This window comes from Mastomys coucha, unplaced genomic scaffold, assembly GCF_008632895.1.
Source record: "Mastomys coucha isolate ucsf_1 unplaced genomic scaffold, UCSF_Mcou_1 pScaffold9, whole genome shotgun sequence".
Lineage (NCBI taxonomy): Eukaryota > Metazoa > Chordata > Mammalia > Rodentia > Muridae > Mastomys > Mastomys coucha.
Window position 1 is genome coordinate 47,835,042 of NW_022196915.1, and position 25,732 is coordinate 47,860,773.

Sequence of the window (25,732 nt, forward strand, 5' to 3'; positions counted from 1 at the left end):
GTTAACATGTTTCACATTTTGCACTCAGGGATTACAGATTCTCAACCTTGACAATAATAGACACAAGAAACTCAGCTCGCACCTGCCTCTGACTGTAAGAGGTTGGTTGCAAGTAGCTTAATTATCATTAGAGGCTTTGCAAATGCCAGTTGTCCTTGTAATTAAGAAAGCCCCATTAGTTTGGAAAAGAGAAGCTTGAGTGTGACCCATCACAGGGCTTCTGGATGCTCCCGGTCTGTACTGACCTCCACTGACCTGCTGAGCTCTAGAGCAGCACACTAGTAGCTAGTTTTTAAAGGCCAATAAAGACATTTCTTTACCTTCTAGTTTCTAGAGGAGTAGAAGTTATGGGTAGCTGTTTTTAAAAATCACATTTCTTGGGCTGAAGAGCTAAGAGGTTAAGAGAGCTTGCTGCTATACCAGAGGACCAGTATTGGCAGCTCACGGGCACCCATAACCCAAACTTCAGAGCATCTGGCACCCTCTTCTGGCTTTCAGGGGACCTGTACATACCTGGCATAAGTACAGATACATATCATTTTAGAAAATCATGTGTCTGTTAGATTACGTTGTTTTGGGTGCTGCTTTTTCTGTAGCTCTGAAAGTAACTCTAGAAAGTTCAGCGGTCTTGCACTAATTGAAAGCACAGGGAGCATTCTCGGGTTCCTTGAAGCCCTTCGGAACATCTCCGTTTCTCTGGTTCGTGCAGTTCAGGGCTCAGCCTGTCCGTTTCTTTTTTCAGTTTAAAGGCTCTGCTGCCCTCTAGTGTCTCTATGTGGCTCTGCAGGTTCTTCTCTTCCTAGAGGTATCCAGGGAATGCCAAGGTGACAGCTCCCTAAGTAAGATGGCAAACACCCGTCGTTTAAGAGCCCTGCAAATCAGAATGTGTTCTGATTAGGAGTTTGAGTTATACTGAATGTTTTAGCGGAAGAAACCTTAGTGACAAGAGAGAGAAAGAGACAGAGAGAGACAGAGACAGAGACAGAGAGGAGAGACAGAGAGACAGACAGAGACAGAGAGAGACAGAGAGAGAGAGAGAGACAGAGAGACAGAGACAGAGAGAGAGGCAGAGAGAGAGAGAGAGAGAGAGAGAGAGAGAGAGAGAGAGAGAGAGAGAGAGAGAGAGAGAGAGAGAGATTATTAACGACTACCACCAGAATGTGGACCAGACTTAGCCTCTCATTTGCCCCAAGCTGAGTTGGCCTCCTTGGTGTTGAGCACTCTCTGAGCCACTGCAGACTGCCCCACTCTCCTTTGCTCTCTGTGGCCTCCGGCAGCAAAACGGTGCCAGGTGCTAGCTGCCATCCACACGCTAAGGAGGGGTGACCCCACCACCACCACCACCCTCCTCCAGCAACATAAAATGATTCTTAAGTTTTCCACGCGGCGATGTAGTGCCTGAACTCACTCACCTTGGGCACTGCATGGCTGGGTTCTGGGTTTTCAGAAACCTCATGCATTTTTGCCCATGTCTTATTTTTAAGCCTGTGTCTCAGCAGAGACTGGGGACCAGAGTTCTGGGAGTTTTGTCTGCACAATGTTAATAAGAAATTCAATGTAATTACCACTCTTTTTGCCCCATGATCAAACTTGTGGGTTTCCTTCAACCCAGCTCACTTTGAATGTTTTCTTTCTTCCCTGTGTAGTCTAACTGTGGTTTCATGAAGCAGGTTTCTGAGTACTTCTAGTTGGTGTTTTGTTGCTGCTGTTTGAATCTAAAATATTCTCCCACTCTCTTTCCCTCTGCCTCTCTTCTCTCTCAACCTCTTACTCTGTCTTAACTCTCCCTTCCCCCTCTCTCCACGTAGCCATGGCCAACCTCTACTTCTCTACCTTTTTTCTCTGTATCTCTTTTCTACAATAAAACATCTTATGACCATGAAAAATAAAATATTCTCCCACAGACTAACAATTTAAGCACCTTTTCTCTGGGTAGAGGCATCATTGTAAAGACTCTAGAGCTTTCAAGACACAGGGCAGGGGGGTCTGGATGATGGAACTAGGTTACTTGGGGGAGGAGTAACCCTTCCAAAATCACTCCACCTCTGTAAGCCAGCCTCAATTAAATATTTTCCTTTATTTGAGTTGCCATAGTAGCTAGGAGGTGGTGGTGCATGGCTTTAATCTCAGCATTTGGGAGGCAGAGGTAGGTGGACTTCTATGAGTTTGAGGCCAGCCTGGTCTACAGATCAAGTTCCTGGACAGCCAAGGGTACACAGAGAAAACATGTCTGGGGGGGAATCTAATTTGAAAAAAAAAATGCACAATGTAGGAAAGATCTAAGGAAAGATCTCATTACCAAATCAGGTGTTTGTTACAATCCACAACAAACCAACCCAGAATTTCTTGTAAATTCTTGTAAAGACAAAGGTTGCCAATGAACAGCAGAAGTATGATGGTTTGAATGGACATGACTCCTCAGGCTCAAATATGTGAATGCCTGGTCCCCAGTTGGTGAAACCTTTTAGGAAGGATTAGGAGGTGTGGCCTTGGAGTAGGCTTTGAGGTTTCAAACGCTTCATGTAATTCCCAGTTAGCTATCTCTCTGCCTCATGCCTGTGGATCAAGACATGAGCTCTCAGCTGTTCCTGACCTCATGTCTTTGTTCTGCCATCAAGGACTCTAACCCTTCAAAACCATATGCCCAATTAAACACTTTGTTTTAAAAGTTGCCTGGCTGTGATATTTTATTATAGCAACAGAAAAGTAATTAAGACAAGCAGGGGAAGTCCCAAGACAGAAAGGCACTCTAAGAAACAGTGGATAGGAGATGCTATTCTTCAAGACATTATAGCAGGCACAAATGCCTTCGATAGGCTCTGTGGTGATTTGAATATGCTTGGCCCAGGGCACTATTAAGAGGTGTGGCCTTGTTGGAGTACATGTGATCTTGTTAGAGGAAATGTATCACTGTAGGAGTGGACTTCGAGACCCTTCTACCTGCCTGAACTACAGTTTCCTCCAAGCTGCCTTCTGATCAAGATGCAGAACACTCAGCTCCTCCTCCAGCACCATGCCTGCCTGGCTGCTCCCATGTTCCCATCTTGATAATAATGGACTGAACCTCTGACCCTGTAAACCAGCCCCAATGAAATGTTTTCCTTTACAAGAGTTGCCTTGGTCATGGTGTCTCTTCACAGCAGTAGAAACCCTAACCAAGACAGGCTCGATAAATAGGACTTGAAAGATCACTGGCCTGAAAGTCTCAGAAGAAACTGATGAATTGAAAGTAAGAAGGTAAAAGAAAAGAGGGACTGGGAGGGAGAGAAGAAGGAAGGAAGATGGCAAAAGGAAAGAAGGAAAGGATAGTGACATGGACAATCAGAATGGCATAGCGGAGCTCTGTGGGCAACTACAGTAGGATGCCAGTACTCTGCAGGGGACACAGGACGAGAGAATGGAATGCTGAACCTGAGTTCAGTTCTCAGCACTCTCCTCTGGCGGATCATAACCGCTTGTAACTCCAGCTGCAGAGAATGCAAGGCCTCCTTACGCACCAACACACACATGGCGTACATACCCATACAAGTTCCAGCATGGATCTGAAGAAGGTCTCCTTGTTGGCAGTGTGGGTGCTGGAGGATAGTTTTTCTTCAGGATCATGACCACTGGTAGGATGCTATGCCCCAGTGGGTGAACCCACACCCATGTACACGTGTGCTGCACTAATTGGACTCTGGATCTAAAAAGATAAATAAATATAAAATAAGAACATAAAGCTGGGAAAGAGATGTGGGGATGGTTACAAACAAGATCATGGTATGCATGCGTGATTTTTTTCAAAGAACATGACTGCCTGAACATGATGAGCTGAATAAGGACAACACCTGCAGACATGGATGACGGAAAGCCCATGAGGCCTCAACCCTACACAAAGACCTACAGGCAACAAAGGAATGCTGAGGCCAGGAGAGATAGACTCCCCCACAATTACACCAACTGGTTAACTAATACCAAATGGTTAGCCCTGAAAACATACATGTAAGTAACACTGTATAGCCTATGTGTTTAGGAGTGTGTGTGTGTGTGTGTGTGTGAGAGAGAGAGAGAGAGAGAGAGAGAGAGAGAGAGAGAGAATTAGTGAAAAGAGGCCATGAATTTGAAAGAGAGCAAGGAGGAGCATATGGGAGGGTTGGAGGAAGTGGAAGTGATGTAATTAAATCATAGTCTCAAAAAATAAGAGAGATAATTTTAAAAACTATGTTAACAGGATTATGAAGAAATAGATAAGTGAATAAAATTTGTAACTATATATTATAAATTCAATAAAAATTGTTACTAGATCTAATAAAGAAGAATGTATAGAAAATTATTAACAACAATGTATTGGGTTATACAAGACTTTGCTTGCAGTTATAATTAAGAAGTCTTCACCCTTCTCTCTCTCTGCCTATACTCACAACTTTCTATTGTGTCTTTCTATCACACCATACTAGGTAGGTTCTTGCCTCCAGGAAAAAAATGCCCAGAGACCTTGGTAAACTAGCATTAACTAACTTTCCTAGGAGGAACTGGAAACAGACCATAAAACACATGCTGTGATCAGAAGCAGCAGCATAGTGGATTGTAGAGCGCTTTTAGGGCAGCTTCGAAACTTGGCGGGAATCTGACTTTGGGCTAGGACTCAGGAAACAGGCCCAGATTAAGAATATTTACACTTGAGTTAATGCGAAGTTCAGAGCAGGCTCAGCTGAGGCATTCCTTTTGTCTTGGCCTTCCAGACTGGCCCCTCGAAAGGTGTTTACAGGATCCTTGACCCAGAACTAATCTTATTATTTTACATGTACTTAAAGTATTATAAAATCAGACTGGAAAAAAAAAATAAACCCCCTTCAGCCTCAGAACTGGCTGGGGTCATGCTACAGTACTGTCTTTTTTTCTTTTTAATCCTGGAGAACGTGTTGATTGACTGAGCGGGCTCCATCAATGGATGGACTGCTCCCATCTGCAATGGCCCACATGTTACATGGTTAGTCACTAAATAGCTTGCTGCCAGGCATCTGCTTATGCATGCAAGCTAATCTAGTCAGCCCCTCACGGTGTGCCCAGAGGCTAGCCTAACCTAGACAACCTTCACAGGTGTGCCCAGAGCCTGGCATCATGGGGGATTTTAGGTACTTTCCGTTTAACGATACAAACCATTACAGGTAACTTCCAAGCATCAGACTAGAAAGAACGGGAGTTTCTGCGGGCTTGTGCGCAAATAGAGCATAGCTAAAACAGAATCTCTGAATTTTCAAGAAATTTCCAAGTTGGTACTAAATGAAAGAGGGATCAGGGAAGAACTCAGGCAACTAGACAACTGTAACCTGTGTGTGGTAGCATATTAGCGGGAAGAGAAGGATTGGCAAGCATGACAGCGTGGCAACAATGGCTGAGACTCTCCTCCATACTGAGGCTGGACCACAGACAGCAGTCATGGAGATCAGAGGGCCCAGGGCAGGGTCAATGTCAGAAATGATATCTAGAGATGTTGTATTAAAATTTCCCAAAAGTGGGCTACAGAGATGGCTCAGCGGGTGAGAGTGTTGGCTGCTCTTCGAAAGGTCCTGGGTTTGGGTCCCAGCAGCCACACCATAGCTCATGGTCACCCATGGTGGGATCTGACACCCTCTTCTGGTGTGTCTGAAGACAGTGGCAATATACTTATTTATGATGATAAATAAATCTTTGGACTGGAGCAAGCAGGGTTTACCGGAGCGAGCAGAGGTCCTAATCAATTCCCAACAACCACATGAAGGCTTACAACCACACAACTACAGTGTACTCATATACATAAACAATAATAAAAAGAGGGGGCTGGCGAGATGGCTCAGCGAGTAAGAGCACTGACTGCTCTTCTGAAGGTCCTGATTTCGGATCCCAGCAACCACATGGTGGCTCACAACCACCCGTAATGAGATCTGACGCCCTCTTCTGGTGCGTCTGAAGACAGCTACAGTGAATTACGCCGGAGCAAGCAGGGCCCAGAGAACAGCCACACACATGATGGCTCACGGCCATCTGTACAGTGTACTCATACACATAAAATAAATAAAATAAACCTTTAAAAAAAAATAATAAAAAGAATTCCCAAAAGTAATGATTAAAAACATAAGAAGTTAATTAGGTTGGGGTCATGTGATGGGGAGAGAGAGAGAGAGAGAGAGAGAGAGAGAGAGAGAGAAAGAAAAAGGAAGAAAGGAAGAAAGGAAGAAAGAAAGGGACTATTGCTAATGCTGGATTTTAGGTGATAGGTCAGTGGGTCAAGTCCTTGGGGCACAGAATGAAAAGTGGAGCTGGGATCCAAGACTCATGGAAATGTCAAGTACATGACACATAACCACTGATGTGTTACAGCACATACTAGGCCCAAGCAGTTCCACATGTAAGAGATTTTCTTGGGAGAGAGAGAGAGAGAGAGAGAGAGAGAGAGAGAGAGAGAGAGAGAGAGAGAGAGAAGAGAGGCATTCCCCATATATATACATAGGTGGTAACGTGGTGGTCACAGGTAAAGGTGGGAGATGAGCCCAATGGATTCTGGAAATATAGTGGCTGTTGCCTTGGCAACAGGTCTGTGAGGCCTGCCTATGTGATGTCACAGGTTTCAGAGGCCCTGATGCCAACAACCACAGCATGGGGGTGTGCCACCCGTACATCTGAGGACACATATGCCACAAACTGTAGCCAGACTGGTGTCCAGCAGGCACTGCTGCTCTGAAGGGTGTGAACCCTGCTGTGTTTAGTGATGGTGGGCCTGCCTGCAGGTCATGACTACAGGCTTAGAGCCACAGTGCTTCAAGCTAAGCTCTGTGTTTCTGGCCACCATACAATAAACAGTTGCCCACACATACAGGGAAGATCCTGAGCCACGCTTGTGGCATTTCCTCCATACAATGATGGATGGTGTCTCCTCAAAGGGAAAGCTCAGACCCTCTTTAAGTTGTTTGCTGTCAGTTGATGAGTCCCAGTGATGGGGTAAGTAACCAGTTTAAGGAGAATGTAACGGGGTAGTGGTACACGCCTTTAATACTGAAGGGTAGAAGAAATGATCATTTAGTAGAAATATATAGTATATAAGCTTTTACTTAAAGGTCATGGAAATTTTTCTCTGAAATGAGCCAAGAATGTAGGCCGGCTAGTCCCAAGAACCGGTTGACCACAAAGGCAGGATGTAAGACATCTAGGTGGTTCCAGGGAGCGGTCAACCACAAAGTGAATAACAATGACAATGATAAAACCACATCCTTGAGAATAATGAATATGCAGGATGTTTTCCTCATGACCCTGACTAAATCATGGGTTGGGTCCCTCTGAAATTTTCCATTGTTTTTATGTTATGTTTCCTTGGTTACCCCCTCACTCCCCCTGTTTTGTAGTTTTTTTCCTTTAAATACCCTACACTTCTTGTGCTCTGCATCAAACTCCTTTGCCCCTGCATGGGTTACAAGCTCGGCCCCAGTGCACTGGCTTCCCCTGAATAAACCTCATGCTGTTTGCAGCAATATCGGGTCTCTCATGAGTTATTGGGTGGTCGTCCCGAGACTTGAGTGAGGGTCTCTCCACACGGGAGGGGGGGCGGGGGGTGGTCTTTCAATACCAGCACTTGTGAGGCAGAGGCAGGTGAATTTCTGAGTTCGAGGCCAGCCTCACCTACAGGGTGAGTTCCAGGACAGCCAGGGCTACACAGAGAAACCCTGTGTCAAAAAAAGAAAGAAAGAAAGAAAGAAAGAAAGAAAGAAAGAAAGAAAGAAAGAAAGAAAGAAAGAAAGAAAGAGAAAAAAGGAGAATGTAGATACTTGGTCTCTGCCACTGGGCAGGGGGAGAGTAAGGACTCCTAGGCATGTGATGTTCTGGAAGTCATCATGGCAATGGATGCATGCAATTATGTTGATGAAAATCCACACAAATTCATATACTAATCATAAGCTCCACAGTGAAGCACGGATACTGGGGGAAAATATCAAGTCATTGTGAAAGACCCCCAGAGCTGGGGAGATCTTTACTCAAGTCTCGGGACGACACGACCACCCAATGACTCACGAGAGACTGAACTTGCTGCAATCACACGAGGTTTATTGGGGATACCGGTACCGGGGTCGATCTCATGACCTTGCCAGTCAGAGGAGTTCGACCCCGAGCACGAGGGGTAAATGGTATTTAAAGGAAAAAACCACAAACTAGGGGGGTGAAGGGGTTACCAGGGAAACATAACAAGGGAACAATGGAAAATTCCAAAGGAACCCACTACCTAGCTGAGTCAGGTCATAAGGAAGTCATCCTGCACACTCATTGTCTAGAGAAATGTGGTTTGGTCAATGCTATCTTCTTAATGGCTCCTAGGACTAATTAGATAACTTATATCCTGTTTCTTATCCTAGGCCCTAGCTGGAAGGGGCCTCAGTGACCTGACCGGTCCACATTTCTGGCTTGATACAGAGACTTCCTAATGCATCTTCCATTAACATGTTTTTTCCAAATTTCTAAGTCTCCCAGTCTTTCAATTGTGTGTTCATTGCTGGTAACAGTTGTTCCACTCTATCTGCTACGGGTACTAATGTAAGAGATACTGTAGTAAGACTATATGAAAATACTATGACATCTCAATTTTACTGCAAAGTGTATGAAAAATAAAGTTTAGGAACAAAAAAAAAATTGTCATGCTTTTACTCACTATCTGGATGAAAAGGTCAACCATATTGCTTGGTATTGTCCTGGGCATGGAAGCTCCCTGGAGAATCACATGTATGGATTCTGTATTGTACCGAATGAAGAAGTTGGATTCTAAATCAGTAACCTATAATAGCAATAGACACCATCACTCAGAGAAAAGTGAAGACAGGTATACACTTGCTGTTCTTTCTTTGGTTCTCTTATGCTACCAATACTGAAGGTAGCTCTAAACCCTTAAAGAAGGCCATCCATGAAACTTCCTAACAGATAAGCCCAGAAGTATATCTTCTGGGAAATTCTGAATCTTGTCAATCAGCAATCAAGGTCATCCATTATAAGCTCACCCTTCTCATGGACACACACAAGCACATCTGATTCTCACGCTTAATTTCCAAATAAAGAATATGAGGAGGGTCAGGTGATGATAGACATGCTTTTAATCCCAGCAGTTGGGAGGCAGAGGCAGGCAGATCTCTGTGAGTTCAAGGCCAGCCTGGTCTACAGAGTGAGTTCCAGGACATTCAGAGCTACACAATGAAACTCTGTCTTAAAAAAGCAACAAACAGAAAAGCATACAGGAAGATCATAATTCTGACTAACATGCTATAACTAACCTATACACAACTAAAGAAAATGCCAACATCCAGCCATTTCTAGATTCATGTCTCACAAAAAGGAGCAAAATATGAAGCATGCTGATGGTGAGGCTCACAGGCCATGGTCCCATGCCAACCAAAAGACTGAGCCATAATTTTAGGACAACAAAGTGATCCTGCACCCATAAGCATATCTTACTAATAAATATCAATAAATTTTACTTGTTAATAAATATTAGTAAGTTTTATATATTATTAAAATTGATTTTACTTTTAATAGGATTATTTTTATTGAATATTAATAAATATTATTTGATACAACGTATTTTGTATCAATATCATGTCTATACTTCCAACAACAGTAATGAAACTTAATAGGTTGATAGGATGAAAAAAAAGAAAAATAAAAAATCAATTTAAAGAAACAATATGAACAAGGACAAGAACCACCATAGTGGGCAAGTATATATTATCACATCAGGAATCTGAAAAAGGCACAACACAAACCCAACCAAATAAACAAAATATGACTATGTTGTGCAACTTGAAAAGTGACCACACATACTGCATGCATGCCTGTTCACCATTATGAAAGTGGAGACCAGCTGAGCCTGGAGGCAGTGAAAGAAAAAACACCCAAAACATTGAATGCAGGAGTTAAGGGTTCACCGAGGCAGCTAATACCCTGATGCTATGGTTGGGGCCTGAAGAGACCTGACTGGCCTCTATGTGGAGTTGACTGTTCAGAGGAAAATCCTATTCAGATAGTGTAGCCTGGGCTCTCTGAAGGAAGCCAAACAAGAAGTCACATTCGATGAGAGCATTCTCCACTGCGTGGCATCTAGTGACATGTGCTGGATATATGTCTTTTATACTCAATGCACAGTGTTACACCTTTGATAAGATGTGTGTATCACCACATTCCCTATTACTCAGTCCTCTGTGCGAATCCTCTAACAGACTCCCTTTCATTCTGAAATATGTAATGGTTGCCCAGCAGGAGCTAGACTCTCTCTTCCACCCAGGGGTTCAGCAGAGCAGATGCTCCTGTCCTCTCTGAATTACTTCCACTTGGAGGTTCCACACACTCGCCCCATGTTGATACATTCTATTGGAGTAATGGGCAGGGTGTACCTCGGGTTCTCCCTCAACATCATTATGCTTTAAGATGCTATTTGATCGTGGCATCTCCACATCATGAGCAAGGGCTCACCAGAAAACAATCAGCTGGGGCCCACATGGCCATGAGACCATGGTCTACAAAGCAGAACTGTGGGTGGGGTGTAGGAGGCCTTCATCACCAGCATGTGGTAGAGGAGGGCCATCACTGCACTAAACACACAAAGCATAAGCTCTGCAAAGACATAAATATTTCATTTGTAATGAGCAATGGCAACAAACAACAGATTTCAATGCAAGGAAACATGTCAGGTACAAAATAAAAACCAGAGTAGTGTATACTTTAAAATGTCAATATTCAAAGAGGGAATGAGAGTTGGTTTTGTCTGTCCATCCAAAACTATTTTCGTTGTAAATTTCAATGGCTTTTTATCAGAAATGGCCAGGGAAAACATAATGAAAATCAGTAAGCCCACATTTCTATGTAAAAGGACCAGGAAATACCTGATATGACTGACTTCAGTTGTCTACTCACATTGAAGTCCTACAAGTTAGGCCACAGTCATGATCACAAAACCCATCTTCATAAAGTTAAAAACAGAACTCACACTTTAAGTTACTGAAGTATTGGGAGACTACACTGGAATCCACACTAATAAGAAAAGCAGGTCTGAGGCATGAAGAGAATGAAGTGTCCGTGGGGCCTCTAAGACCCACTTTAATACCACAGTCTCTCCAGGTAAAATATTTCTCACATCACAACTTAGACATCCAGACTCATAAAACACAGGAATCACAAGCACAGAGAAGTGGGTTTCACACAGAGGAGTGTGTTTCTAGCAAACCTGGTGTGCGCAGGCTTGTAGTAGAGCTTTGGTTTCTTTATAAGCCCAGTTATGTTACCTTATATGAATGTGTTTTTTTCTTAATCCACAGGTGTGGGATAAGAGGCTGCTTCACAGTAGGGCACTCATGCACTGGAAGGGTGTGATTTTTGCCAACTGCAGATAGTTTATGTATAGAATTCTGGGGAGTCAGCCCAGAGAGAGCCTGGGGTGGCTACTGCTCCCCCTGCTGCTGCGGTTCCCCATTGTTGAGGTTTGTCAAGTGTTCATGAGCAAAATCAATAAGAAGAGGAAGTTGGAGGTACCCTGACAATGGAAATTGAACTTGATCCAAGAAATCTAAGGATTAGGGAATCAGCAGGAAGTACTCTAATGAGGTCTAAGGTCCCCTTTTCTCTCCTACCTAGTGTTGGGGGTTGAAATGGATTAGGATAGAATAAAGTTTAAAGGGGTGGTAGATATAAGAACCCAATAAAATAGCTAATAAATAAATAAATAAATAAATAAATAAATAAATAAATAAATAAAAAAGGGCCAACACAGACCAAGTTTCCCTATACTACTCCCTGCTCCCAATTGTTTACATTCAGTCCTCAGTTGATCTTCTAGGACCTAGAATCTAGGTAAGCATCCAGATGGGACAAGCATGTGAGAATGCTTCCCCAAACTGCCTCGTCATCTATATTTCCAGTTGTTTCCCTCCTGGTACCCTAACAATCCAGGCAAACCACGTTCAAGTAGCATATGAGCTGGGGTTGATTTGTCTACCCTTTGCCTATCCCTCAAGGAAAAATGGACAGGTGGTATCTTACTTTCCTTCCACTCACTGTGACAAAATATCCTGACAAAAGCAACCTAGAGGAGAAAGGGTCATTTAGCTCCAGGTTACAGTTAATCGGCTCAGGAAGACAAGGTGGGAAAAACCTGAAACAGTTAAGTCATATCACCTTCAATAGTAAAGAGCAGAGAGGATGAGCTTATGACGCTGTGCTCAGCTCACCCTTTCACAGCTCAGCTCACCCATTCCACTCCCACACAGTTGAGGATTCCCCTGCCTGGGGAATGGTGCACCAACAGTATTAACTCCTGTTATACGGAGTTAATGTAATATAATTAACTAACTCATGATAATCTCTCAGAGACATGCTCGCAGGTCAACTTGATCTGGATAGTAACTCATTAAAACACCCTTTCCTGGCAATTCTAAATTCTGTGTCATTGACAATTAAAATTAGCCAGCACAGATTGTTTGCTTTCTACTTTAAGCTTTTCATCTGTGTCCTTCAGAGCTGTGTCATGGCAGAGAAAAATTGTTAAGATTATCCACTACGGGAGCTGAGAATTATGCGGAGCCATCAGTACTACTTAGCTTTTGGTTTCCTCACGAGGCCAATGACAGATGACTATGTGTTGGAAGGAAAAAGAAGAGGCAAAGCATTGAGTAAGTTTCCTGGACATTCCCTCATGCAAGCATCATGGTCTGAGAGCAATCTCACATAAACCATTCCCATTTATGGAGGGAACCCAGTCATGGGCCATTATGAGTCAGACAATACACAGACAGTGATGCATAATTCTGGTTACATAGTGTGTGGACAATAGAAAGTCTCGCCTAAAACCTACTCACAAGCCAAAAACTTAAGGTTTGTCAACAGAGAAGAGTTAACCATAGAGAAAATTGTCTGGTTTACTATTCTGGGGAATCTCTGCTTTCGTACAGCCATGAGGTCCAATTACACACTAGAAAACTACCTGTGTAGATGATTAAAAGGATCCTGGAAGTATTTCAGGGCATTCCTAGGAATGCTTACCATCTTATCAAACCAGGTTCATCACAAGTGAAATCATTTTCTTTTCTGTATTGTTTTACTAATTTTTTCTCATACAATGTGTTTTGATCATATTACTTGCCCTCCCCCAACTCATTCTTGATCTCCCCTACCTGACTCCATGTAGTTTCTCTCAAAAGAAAAACAAAACAAAACAAACAAACAACATATATAGTTTGCTTTATGTTGGCCAACTACTCCTGGCCTGCGGGTGATAGACCCAGGGTTACTCCATTGGAGAAAACTGCACCAGTATTTCCTGCAGACCAGCCACCATCGTAGGCCTCAGGGCTGATCTCTGGGTGATTTTGATGACTACCTTTCCCCTCCAGGAAGGTGCAGAGTACCTTGCAGCATCATGAACTCTACTAGTCAATATGGGTGGAGCTTCTGCTTAGGTACCAGGCAGCGAAGTTTCTTCGAGTTCAATGACAAAAGCAGTGTCTCCAGCAATAGGGCCTTACTGCCAGTTTTGGAGAACCAAAAGCATTAGCAATAACCTATAATGTTGGGGGCTGTGTGTGAGATCCCTTTAGCCAATGACTCAACAAGATGTATCTCATTTCTGCTACTGGGGCTTTAATTGGTAGCATAAAGTGTCTAATTGGGGCATTATCTCCCTCATTGTTTGGTAACTCAATTTAAATTCCTTTCATATAAGTATATGTTTTGGGAAGTTCAATAATAGTAGGATTCTACATGGCTTTTCAAAAAGCCTTTAGTGATGGTTGACCCCCCACCCCCTCCCAACTTAATACTCCTATTCCAATTTCTCCTTATTTCTTTATAATGTTATATTCTCTTCCCCCTTCCTCAGAAGATCCTCCTCCCTGGTCCCCTACTATCTACCTAACCTCTGTGGTTATTTATATTGAAACACATCTAAAGCTTAAAAGCTAACATCCACATAGAAAAAAAATGCTTATCTCCCTGGATCTGGGTTACCTCACTCAGGATGAGTCTTTCTCTAGGTCCATCATTTTTCTGTAAATTTCATAATTTTATTTTTTTAACAGTCAAATAATATTTTGCTGTGTAAGTGTGCTAACTTTCATTATCGATTAGTCAGTTGATGGACATCTGGTACCACGAAAGCTAGTCCTCCAAGAGGGAGTATTTGGCTCAGTTCACTGAATTTTTAAAAACAACATCTTTGGGCTGCATATCTGGAATACTTGGCTAGCTTTCAGACAGCTCCAGGTTCAATCACCAGATGCCAAGAAAAAGAAAAAAAAGAAAAAAGAGAAAGGAAAGAAGAGAAAAGGAAAGAAAAGAAAAGAAAAAAATTAGCTTCCTTATTTTATATCACCAGAAGATCCACGAGACCAGTAGACAAATAAAGTGAACTGAGTCAGAAAACATAGTGAGAACAAAGTGGTGTTTTCTACTTGGATCACCTCCGCAGTAGCATGCAGCCCATCTCTTACTAGGGAGCCTGGTAGTCCATTTCTAGCAGCCTCGTCAATGTGTGTAGTGATTAGAGAGGGATGGAGTGGAGAACTGTAGCTGCCAGCAGCCGCAAGGACGAATGGGTCATCTGGAATGGGAGTCAGGGCCTGAAAAAAATTAAGGGTACTGGAAATGCGGGAAGGGGTTTGAAAAAATGAGACCAACACATGGTGTGCTTTCAGTCCGCCATCATTAATGAATTCTCCTTATTAACAAGCAGGTAGGTAGATAAAGCAAAACCCCTCCCCCAAGTCCGTCAGCAACTTGGCCCAATCAGCAGCTTCACCTTCAGTCTCTGGAGGCGGGACTTCTAGCGTCACAGGAACTTTAGAGAGGCCTGGCTATTAGCAGGAGGTAGGCAGAGAGGCGTGGCTATTAGCAGGAGGTGGGCAGAGAGGCGTGGCTATTAGCAGGAGGTGGGCAGAGAGGCGTGGCGATATGTGCAAGGCGGGGTCTGAAGAATCAGCCCTCAGCTGTAGGAGGGTCGCAGAGAACATTCACAGCATAGAGATACACCCACCTCGCACTGTTAGGAGCTTCCCCCGACCCCAAACACCAAGCTACCAGCCATAACATAACACAGAAGACCTGGTGCAGACCTGTGCAGGTCCCATGCTTGCCACTTCAGTGTCTTTGAAACCAAATGAACCCAGCTTAATTAATTCAGTAGGCCATGTTCTGGCGTTCTACGTCCCCTCTGACTCCTACAATCTTTCCTACCTCTCTTCTACAGGATTCCCTGGTCTCCTAGAGGAGGAACGCAATGGAGATCTTAAATTTAGACTCTCTCTCCATATGATGCCTGGCTGTGGGGCTCTGCAACCTCTCCCATCTGCAGCCAGACAGAGCCTCTCTGATGACAGCTGGACACAGCACTGGTCTATGAGTACAGCAGAATATCATTAGGAGTAATTTCATTTCTTTAATTTTGTTTTTGCCATTTGTGTTTGATTCTACCTAAGTGTCTGCCGTGTTAGCCAGTGTCCAGGTCCTGGCCATAGAGGCAGTGTAGGGCATGAATTCCATCTCATGGTGTGGGCTTCAAGTTACATCAAGCATTGGTTGGCCACTCCCACAAGTTCTGTGAGTCGCACACTTTTAACCCAGCACTCAGGAAGCAAAAAGCAGGCAGTCTATGTGAATTCAAGACTAGCCTGATCTACATAGTACATTCCAAGCTAGCCAGAGCTACACAATGAGACCTTATGTAGGTCTCTGTAGAGGATCGTCATAGAAATACCTTCTGTTTGATTTTTTTTTTAATTTGATCATGATGCTACTCCAGGAACAAGCACCTAAGACACAGCTTCATATATACATGTGCACACACATATGTATATATACATACTGTTAACATAGGCCAAAGGCCAATGGTTTTGGAAAACAGCATTGCCTTGTATAAAGAAAAGCTAACATGGGCTTGGTGGTAGTGGTACACAACTTTTTTTTTCTTTTTTTTTTTTTTTTTTTTTTTTTTTTTTTTTTTTTTTTTTTTTTTTTTTTGGTTTTTTGAGACAGGGTTTCTCTGTATAGCCCTGGCTGTCCTGGAACTCACTCTGTAGACCAGGCTGGCCTCGAACTCAGAAATCTACCTGCATCTGCCTCCCAAGTGCTGGGATTAAAGGCGTGGGCCACCACTGCCCGGTGGTGGTACACATCTTTAATCCCAGCACTAAGATCTGTGAGTTTGAGGCCAACATAGTCTACAGAGTGAGGTCCAGGACAGCCAATAGCAACAAACAAACAAAGAAAAAGAAAAAAAGAAAAGAAGAGAGGGGGAGAGACAGAGAGTGAGAGACAGAGAACGCTAAGACAGAACATGGTGGAGGGGAGGATGTAGTGTGGGGTCTGGGAATCATCACACAATCCACTCAGACACCAATCTCAGTCGAACAGGGCTGATGTATTGAATGTGCTCCCTAAGACTGACTGATCAGAGATGCAGTCCAGATTTGGGGGCTGAATTGTAAAGTCCAGCCAGAATCCTATAGAGCTTTTTAAGCCTGAAATTCACAAACATCTGTGACAAGTTATTTCACCAATCAGGATTTAGGATATGGGATGTCCTTAGGAACATGTCTTTGTTGTACACTGTTTTCATTGGTTAGGGTCTTCAGCTGTGGCAGGGGACTTGTCTTGCCTAACATTCATGTCTTAACTTGCCAACCAGGATGTACATGTCTCTTTCTGTCAAGTAGGATGTCAGTTCCTATGGAGTTCTTGGAGACTTAAACTTTATTTGACCCCCTACTCAAAATGGAAGTTTTAGTCCAAACAATTTCTTATATTAGTTATGCTTGAGTCCACACTGGGGGCAAATTATAAAGGCAAGAGACCATAAAATCTTATACATAGGTGCAGGAAGTGATGCTGGGTGGTTGGTTCAGGTCCAAGCTTCTTGTGGCTAACAATACAAAGCAGTTCTAATTGACTTCTGTTGTGATTGGTTTCCAAGAACACCAAAGCACAGAACATAACAGAGTGTACAATCAACTCCAGCATGAGAAAGTTTCCTAGTGACAGCACATGAGAAATTTTCTTTATAACGTTAGTAATAGCACAAAATAGCTGGTTAGCCAGGCAACAGTTACCTAGGCCTTAATATGCAGAAATAGTGTTTTCTACCTAACACCGCTCCTGCTTTCTTCTTGCAAAGAGTAGCATTGTTTCATTCAGATACTGAGAGACCAGAGCAATGTTCTTAGAGAACACGAACATAGCCAAGATAAGAGAAGGCATTTCTTGCTCTGGCCACCGAGGTAACGGTGACAAAATGTGTAAACACACACTCAGTGACAGGAGAGGACAGCCACCATTCTTTCTTCCTGCTTTTAACTTCAATCTGGGGCAGATAATTCACTTTGTGTAAGGACTCACTACTCATCTAAAGATGATCAGAAGCATGGAAAGATGAATTCCTTCGTGAACCTGGGCTGGAGGCCAATCTGGAATGCAGCACCACATTTCACTGAGCTGCTCCACACATGCAACAGAGTGTGCTGTGGCTTCAGGCTTCATGTGCCCGTTCTGATGACATGAAAAAGAAGAAAGGGCTAACAGAGCATTCAACACTGAGGAGTTGATGATTAGCAGCTGATAGAGATGTAACCATGTCAACCATGATTCTCTCCACTGTCTCCTGTCACTGCTAAAAAACAACAGCAACTCAATCATGGTGTCACAGGACTGGACACTAAAAGGTCTAACCTATAACAAAAAGGGGAAAAAAGCAGCAAGCAACATCTGAAATCAAAGCAGGAGTGGTACAGCAACCCTATATGTCAAAGTTCTAAGCAACAGGTACTGTTCATTTCCTCTGTCCCAGAATCGCAACCCTGCAATCTATCTGATGAAATAATTCTTTAACTTAGCTTCTTTGTTTTTTTTTGGGGGGGGAGGGGGAGACATTTTGTTTTGTTAGCTGTTGTAGACTTCAGTAATAAATCACATTGCTGAATGCAGTTTTCCTGTGGAAATGAACAGATGTCTCTTCGCCTCAGGGTATCAATACAGGCCAAGTAACAATTCCATTCAAGTATGGCTATGTGCACCAGAGTTTATCTTACAGATGCATGCATAAGGAATCACTAACCGGAGGGAGAGTGGTCCCAAAGAAGCAGTGTCACCACAAGTCTCACCTCAGCGTGGATGGAGACTTCCCCACAGAGGCACTGATGGAGTCCACCTTTTAGTCAACCTTCTATATTTGGTATATGTTTTGGTTTGAGTTTTATGGCTGTGAAGAGACACCATGACCAAGACAACTCTTATAAAGGTAAGCATTTAATTGAGGCTGGCTTACAGTCTCAGAGATTCAGTCCATTATCATCATGGCGGGAAGCATGGCATCGTGCAGGTTGCCTTGGAGCTAGAGGAGCCAAGAGTTCTACATCCTGATCCAAAGACAGCCAGGAGGAGGTTCTCTTCCATACTAGACAGAACTTGAGCACTAGGAGCTCTCAAAACCCTCCTATACAGTGATTCACTTCCTCCAATAAGACCACACACCTGCTACAGCACTTTCCCTGTCCAATCACATTAGTGCAGTGACAGGCCTGTGATTGGGCAGGAATAGAAAGGTGGAACTAGAGTTGGAGGAGGAAAAAGGTCAGAGGAGCAGGAGGAAGGTCATCGGATCATCGAGAGAGACGATGAGGACAAGCCAGACCCCACAAGGTGATACAACCAAACAAAGGTTTTTACAAAATAGATTAATTGGGTTAGAACATTGTCCTTATTATTTGGTTCTGAAATTATTGTATTGGCATCTTATAAATTGTGATTTTATTATTATCTAAATCTGATTGGATATTAAGGCCTTAAGAGTCATGCTTTACTTACTGAGTCTTAGGCGCTATCTAGATGAATGATTGTGGGGATGTGTAAAGAGTTGCATGTGAGCGAGATGTTTTTAATAGCTGGAAGAGAATAATAAGAGCCCGCCTGGACATGGTGATGCCGGCCAATATTGGCTCAAAAACATGGCCCAGTGGGAAATGGAGTTTGCAGGGTGGATTCATTTTTTTTAATTCCCACAACACAACACCTATTCCAACAAGGCCACACCTCCTAATGGTGGCACTTCCCGTGGGCCAAGCATATTCAAACCACCACAGTATACTCTAGTATTTCTCCAGTCATGGACAACTGAAATAGAAATCAGGACGCACAGGACACAGTGGTTAGAATCACAAGTGAGGGCGTAACGGGTCTTCCTACCTCTCTAGTATGAAGGAATGTCAACAGACCCCATTCTGAGGGAGCCTTGTAGGTGATCATAGCTGCTCGGATTAAGAATGTAATCACGGGGCTGGCGAGATGGCTCAGCGGTTAAGAGCACTGGCTGCTCTTCCAAAGGTCCTGAGTTCAAATCCCAGCAACCACATGGTGGCACACAACCATCTGTAATGGGATCCAATGCCCTCTTCTGGGGTGTCTGAAGACAGCTACAGTGTACTCACATACATAAATTAAAGAAATCTTTAAAAAAAAAAAAGTTTGCTTGAAAAAAAAAAGAATGTAATCACTATTGAACTCAGAGGACAGTGATCTACACACTCAACACTGTAATTAAGAAGACATTACACAGTTTTTGCTGGAGGCTGGAGTAAAATCACATAATTTTTAATACAATCTTAAATGAAAAAAAAAAATCAGAACCCAAGAGTGTATATATATACTCTGATTACAACCACGGAGAACATAGCTATAATTAGCCTGGGCTCTAATTGGCAAACAGGATGTTAAATATGCACCCAGCTGAACACGGAGATGGAGGGCGTTGTGGATTCACAACGCTGCTCAAGCAGGAAGGCAAAGAAAGAAAAGAGCGCAGCAATAACCATGGTGCTACAAAAGTCATGGCTCTTCCCCACCAAGGTCATCAGATGGATTTCAAAATGGCCCAGGCAGCCAAGAGCAGAGCTGAGTGTGCCCATGGCGTCAAAGGTGCAGGCCATCTCCATACTCCACACAGTAAGTGCCCAGAGCAGAACAAGGCCAGCGATTTAAGGGACAGTGGAGGCCTGGCCCCTGCGGAATGCTGTGCAGCTTCCAGGTACTGCTGGCTTGATAAGTATTTCTTCCAGAGCGTTCGCCACAGATGTGTGGCTTCTATAAAAGCTATGTTTGTGGTCAGTGCTAGAAAGCAGGAACAAGAGAGCAGCCATGTCCCAGTCAGGCTAACCATCCAGGAAACCTGCAGAAGGGCAGTCACGTATGCTTGTTTACAAGCATGTGAGAGGACCCATGAGATGGTGTGACATGTAAAGGAGCTTGCCCCTGAGTCTGATGACTTGGATTCAATCCCCAGAATCCACATGTCCCCTGTAAACAAATATTTAAAAATTTTAAAACGATATATGAAAATAAATACATAGGTATTGTTACATACTATAAATGTAAGGAGATTTTCTCTGTACTTTCTGTCCGCTGTGTCCTGTGGTGGACTTAGCCTTTCTATCTTCATTCAGCAATATTATTTATTTTTTTTTTAAACAAAGTCTCAATAAGCCAGGAACCCAGCCCATACTCACTATGTAGCCAAGGGCAACTCTGGACTTTTGGTTTTCCTGCCTCCACCTCCCAAATATTAGGTAATGACTTGTTACCATGCAGATTATGAACCACGCTTTTTCATGAAAGTCGCACTATCTGACTTCTCTGCCACCACGCTCACACTGACACCCGTGTTCCCACCTGGCCCACAGGATACAGGCAGAAGAATCATGCTCTCCAAAGGAGGGAGTCCTTGAAGAAGCAGTCCACTCACTCAGGACAGGTCACCTCAGATGACTTCTGACTCAAGGTCGCCCCCTCCCCCATACCTTCCTTCTACTTCAGACACCTTACTCATGGCTGTCCTCCATCCAGCTATGCTCATCGCTACAATGGGGCCCCAAAATAAAGGAATGCCCTTTCGTTTTTTTATGTAACATATTTTATGTAACATATTATACAATAACCATTTTGAAGATCTAAGAATGGAGTTGTAAATAACACTGTGTTGCCAAAACCCCTTCCTCGGGAGAGGCAAAAAAGCATGTACCCTCCTCCTCAGGTGCCAGTGATAAACCACAGAGCAAGTCCTCCAGCGTTCACTGGGAACCCAGGAGAATATCAAGTCAATGGGGGATGCTACAGGCAGGGGCATAGGTGACCTTAACCAGCCACTCTGGAAGGCCTGCACCCAGGAGGGACAGTCGCTTCCCTATACCTGAGTAGATGGAGCCTCCTCCCCTCATCCTTCCCAACCCACATCCTCTAGCTCATCCCTAGACACCCCAAGGCCACACATAATAAGGGAAGAATTGCATACAGCTGGTTGGGGATGTGTGTGGCTGGACCCTCCCTGCCCCACCTCCTATGAAGAAAGGTAAACAGCCAATAGGCTCAACTGCATGAGCTTTTGATCCAGGCTCAGCATAACTCCTGTCCTACACAAGACTACCCACTCAAACGATCTTGAAATAAGATCCATATAAGGACTAAACAAAAGACAAATAACATGAGAAAATGGTAGACGTGTCTACGTATAAAGTGCTCAGGCATGAGCACATGGCACCTTTGTGCAGGCAATGGCGTCTGATAATGGTGGACCACACAAAGGTGGAACCCAGTGAAAGGCGAAGAGTCTGCTGCAGCATCACCCTCATCAGAGGCTAATGTTGCTCTTCAGTAGTTCTGCTTCTCAGGAGACTAGATTAGGAGCAGCTTGCTATAAAGCAAGCCTACCACAGTCCTTCCTCCCATGGCTACAGTATGTTAACAGGTATTTAGATCTACACACATACAAACACTTTTTGGAGGGTTTTTTGTTTTGAGTCATACTCTACAACTTTTTTCAATATATAAATCTTTTATTGTCCCCAAAGAGCCCAAATTGTACTTGTGATCAGGATCTTGTTTCTGGAGCTAGGAAACTGAGGCCTCACTCGTCAGCCTGCTGCACGGTTCCCTTCTCAGACACAGAGATGCCATCCCAAAACTTTTTGATATCCTTGTTTTAACTGTTGTGGCTTGCTGAATCAGAGCCACTGAATTTGAAACAAGTTCAATGTCATTTCCTTCAAAGATTAATTCACCCCTCTGGGCTTGAGAGCCAGAACAAGCAACACCTGTCCTCATCCGAACCCTGCGGATGTATTTCTCACCCAAGAAATTTCGGATTTCAACCAAAGACCCATTCTGAATAATGACGTTGATGGGGAAGAGAGCATCCACAGACCTCATCTTGTAACAGAAGACCAGTGTGACACCCTTGATCATGTTCTGAACTTGACTGCAGATGGTTCTGACAGTGGCCAGTTCCTTTCTGTTACCCCACCATTTGTCAACCTGGGGCCTTTTCTCTTTCTTTCCAAGACTCAGCTCTACATTGATGTGACTGAAGTCCCTCCACAGAGTTCCCCTGGGGCCCTTCACAATGACTGTGCACCCCTGCAGAGTGATGTCAACATTTTCTGGAATGTTGACAGTCTGATTGCTGAGAATGGTTTTCATTCTTGCAGTAGATGTGTCCCCTACAATTTAACACACAAGTGGTTCTGTCTAACTAACCAGAGGGACTCTCTGAAGTCTAATGCTGTTTACTTGGGAATAGCAGAACACTGCGATGTGGATCCATGAAGCCTAGGAAACTGTGTTTATTCAAGGAGGGTTGAGGCAAGTGAAAGATTTTGAAAGAAGAAATGAGGAGCAATGAACTGGAGAAATGGCTCATTGAACAAAGTGCCTGTTGTACAACAGAAGGAGCATGGCACCCTATGGAAGCTGGGCACAGTGCCATCACCTGTAATCCCAGCACTGGGAGGCCAGAGAATCCCAGTCTAGACAAGTGAATGAGCTCCATGGGGGTGTTTTAGGAAGAGTCTCTCCCTATGCAGAGAAAAGGGTTGAAGTCCAGGTATATAGACATGCACAGGGCCATGATGGACACCGAGAGACTGTCTCAGAAAATATGGTGGAGAGTAACTGAAGATGATGCCTGAAACTGACCGAGAGCCTCCATATGCATGCATACATATATGCATGTGAATATAGCCACACAAACATGTTCATATACCACATGCACCCATGTGCATGTACATATACAATAGGATTATGTAACTATATGAAACCATCTTAGGCTGCAAAGGAAAATAACAAGGGTCATGCTATTCCAAATTTAAATAGTTGTTGGATAGACATCTCTGTAGGACCAGTGTGTGAGAGCATGCATGTGATGTGAATGTGTGTGTGTGTGTATGTGTGTCTGTAAGGTTGTGGTTCTAGCAGTCTTTTATGAATACTTATCAGTCATGCATGCACAGATCCGCTCCTTTATTATTGATTCATTATTTCCTTCTCCTTTTTTGTTTGCACTTGACAAGTCACTCCATTTTGATTCTGACAAGCTTCAGAGGTTTGTAAATCAAAGAACCTCCAGGCACCAGAAAACCACTGCTGCCTGTGCTGGGTGGCCTGTGTTTCAGAATTCCCAGAGAGACCACAGGAGTCAAGGAAAGCAACTAAGGGTGGCACAACTCCGCCCTTGTGAAGTCCCCTCAGACTGGGGGAATTGGCCCTGGGCGGGGCTCCACTAACAACTGAGAGCTGACGCCCAATATAGGAGGATGTCTGCCCCAACCACTGAGAGGAAGGAAAACCAGGACAGATTGCAACAGCAACTACACTTCCTTCATGCCCTGCTCTTGGGACATGGCGACCAGCAGAAAGAAGCTTGATTGTGGAGAGGTGCCCTAGCGGAGGGGTGCCCTAGCGGAGGGATGCCTGCCACAGTCCAGGCAGCCACAGAGGTAACTTTAACTCTTGCTCCCTTTGCCAGGGCAGGAGTGAATGAGACTCCTTACTTTCCTTCAGTGGTATTTGATGCAATACTCCTAAGAGTGCTATGGTTCTCCTCCTGCCTCCCCAACTTTCTCCTAAGTTGTAGACAGTTCTTAGGCCTTAAGGGTTAGAATTCTTTAAAACACCTACACACATGTGCGGGCACACACACACACACACAAACATACACCATATACATGTACACACACACACATACACACAGACATGCACATGCATATACACACACACACACACACACACACACACACACACACACACACACGGTGTTCTAGAGACCTTTTATATGTTGTGGAAAACTTCTTGGCTGTGACTCAAATTTGCCTGAATCAGCAGTGGTTGTCAATAGATATTGGAGAGACCAATGTGCGGTCCTGGGAGGAGTTCCAAGAAGTTAGCCCTCTCTGGAATATGGCGTGCTGCCACTTCTGAGTTTAAGCTCCAGGAAGAAAACAGGAGAGGGGGGGTTGTCAGAGGCCACAGTCTGTGCAGAACTGAAAACACCTTTCTGCAGCCTCTACAGAGCAGGGTCAGCTGCAGCTTTGTTCGTTCGCCTCTGCTTTAACTACTTAGGAAGGACGCTGGAGTTCTGCATCTCCAAGCGGTCCTTCACCAGCACCAGAGGGCAGTCAGCTGGTGACCCACATTTCCTCACTTCCTGGACCTCTCATTGGTCCAGCCTGGGTCTGGAACCCTTCCCTAAAATGACTTGTTTTGTTCCAGGGTAGGAGCTCAGTGTATGCATGGGTTTGCATTGCTTCAGAAAAGAATAGCTGATGTGCGTCCTCAGCCTTTCTGCCGAAGGATTTGCCAGGGGCCATCATGGGCTCTGTGAATTCCAGAGGTCACAAGGCAGAGGCCCAGGTGGTGATGATGGGCCTCGACTCTGCTGGCAAGACCACAATCCTGTACAAACTGAAAGGAAACCAGCTGGTGGATACCCTACCCACTGTTGGTTTTAATGTAGAGTCTCTTGAGGCTCCTGGACATGTGTCCCTGACTCTCTGGGACATTGGGGGACAGACCCAGCTCAGGGCTACCTGGAAGGACTACCTGGAAGGCATCGACCTCCTTGTATATGTACTGGACAGCACAGATGAAGCCCGCTTGCCCGAGGCAGTGGCTGAGCTCAAGGAAGTCCTGGAAGACCCCAACATGGCCGGCGTCCCTTTCTTGGTACTGGCCAATAAGCAGGAAGCTCCTGATGCTCTGCCATTGCTTGAAATCAGAAACAAGCTGGGCCTGGAAAGGTTCCAAGGTCATTGCTGGGAGCTGCGGGCTTGCAGTGCTCTCACAGGGCAGGGGCTGCAGGAAGCCCTGCAGAGCCTGCTGCATTTGCTGAAGTCCTGCTGAAATGCAGTAATGCACCTCTGACTCCAGGCTGGAGGAGGACAGGGAGCAGGGTCAGTCAGACCCCCTGAGCAGGCAAGCTTATCCTTGCTTCTATGAACAGAAGGGGCCAGCTGATCCTTGAAAAGGTGAAGCTCAGTTTGCACATGAGAAACCACGATTCTCTTAGGCAGTATATTTTCTTCTCAAGACTTATTCTCAGTGGCAGTTATGCTGAAAATCAACTGTTCTTCAAGTAACAATAGTCAGAGGGAATATAAAAATCCTTAGAGTACCCCAGGTAATAGGGTAACAAAGTTGGTGACATAATAATTGATGACCAAGTTCACAAGTGAAAAGAGGTTTCAAAACTGCATCTGAGTGTCACCTAGCCTATCACTGTCATTGGGAATGGCTCTTCCTGCTCACCTCTGGGCAGGAACCACTGTCACTCTCATACATGTAGCTGGGCTGACAGCAGGGAGGGGCAGGTCCACCCCCAGGATGCTGCAGGAGTCCATGGGGCACTCGATCCTCCCAGAATGCCCCCTGTTCTCCAACTCTGACT

The 25,732-nt window shown here is 44.3% G+C and overlaps 1 protein-coding gene, 2 long non-coding RNA genes and 1 pseudogene across 4 annotated transcripts; 2 read left to right on the forward strand and 2 right to left on the reverse strand.

The window, feature by feature from the left end:
- Positions 1-548: 548 nt before the first annotated feature.
- LOC116084423 lies at positions 549-12,685 on the reverse strand. 2 transcript variants are annotated; one of them, XR_004116103.1, is made up of 4 exons: positions 12,160-12,685; positions 8,654-8,776; positions 3,521-3,682; positions 549-871 (listed from the first exon to the last, which is right to left on the reverse strand). It is a non-coding gene; the product is annotated as an uncharacterized LOC116084423 (long non-coding RNA). The 2 variants fall into 2 exon arrangements; XR_004116104.1 differs by lacking the exon at positions 12,160-12,685 and adding an exon at positions 11,271-12,134.
- On the forward strand, positions 6,589-20,924 carry LOC116084424. The gene is made up of 4 exons (XR_004116105.1): positions 6,589-6,957; positions 12,500-12,653; positions 15,224-15,398; positions 20,700-20,924. It is a non-coding gene; the product is annotated as an uncharacterized LOC116084424 (long non-coding RNA).
- Positions 20,925-21,858: 934 nt separating this feature from the next.
- On the reverse strand, positions 21,859-22,491 carry LOC116084665 (annotated as a pseudogene).
- Positions 22,492-23,672: 1,181 nt separating this feature from the next.
- Arl11 (ADP ribosylation factor like GTPase 11) lies at positions 23,673-25,715 on the forward strand. Its single transcript, XM_031361955.1, has 2 exons — positions 23,673-23,786; positions 24,559-25,715. The coding sequence occupies exon 2, from the start codon at positions 24,658-24,660 to the stop codon at positions 25,186-25,188; it is 531 nt and encodes a 176-aa protein (XP_031217815.1). The 5' UTR covers positions 23,673-23,786; positions 24,559-24,657; the 3' UTR covers positions 25,189-25,715.
- The last annotated feature ends 17 nt before the right edge of the window (positions 25,716-25,732 follow it).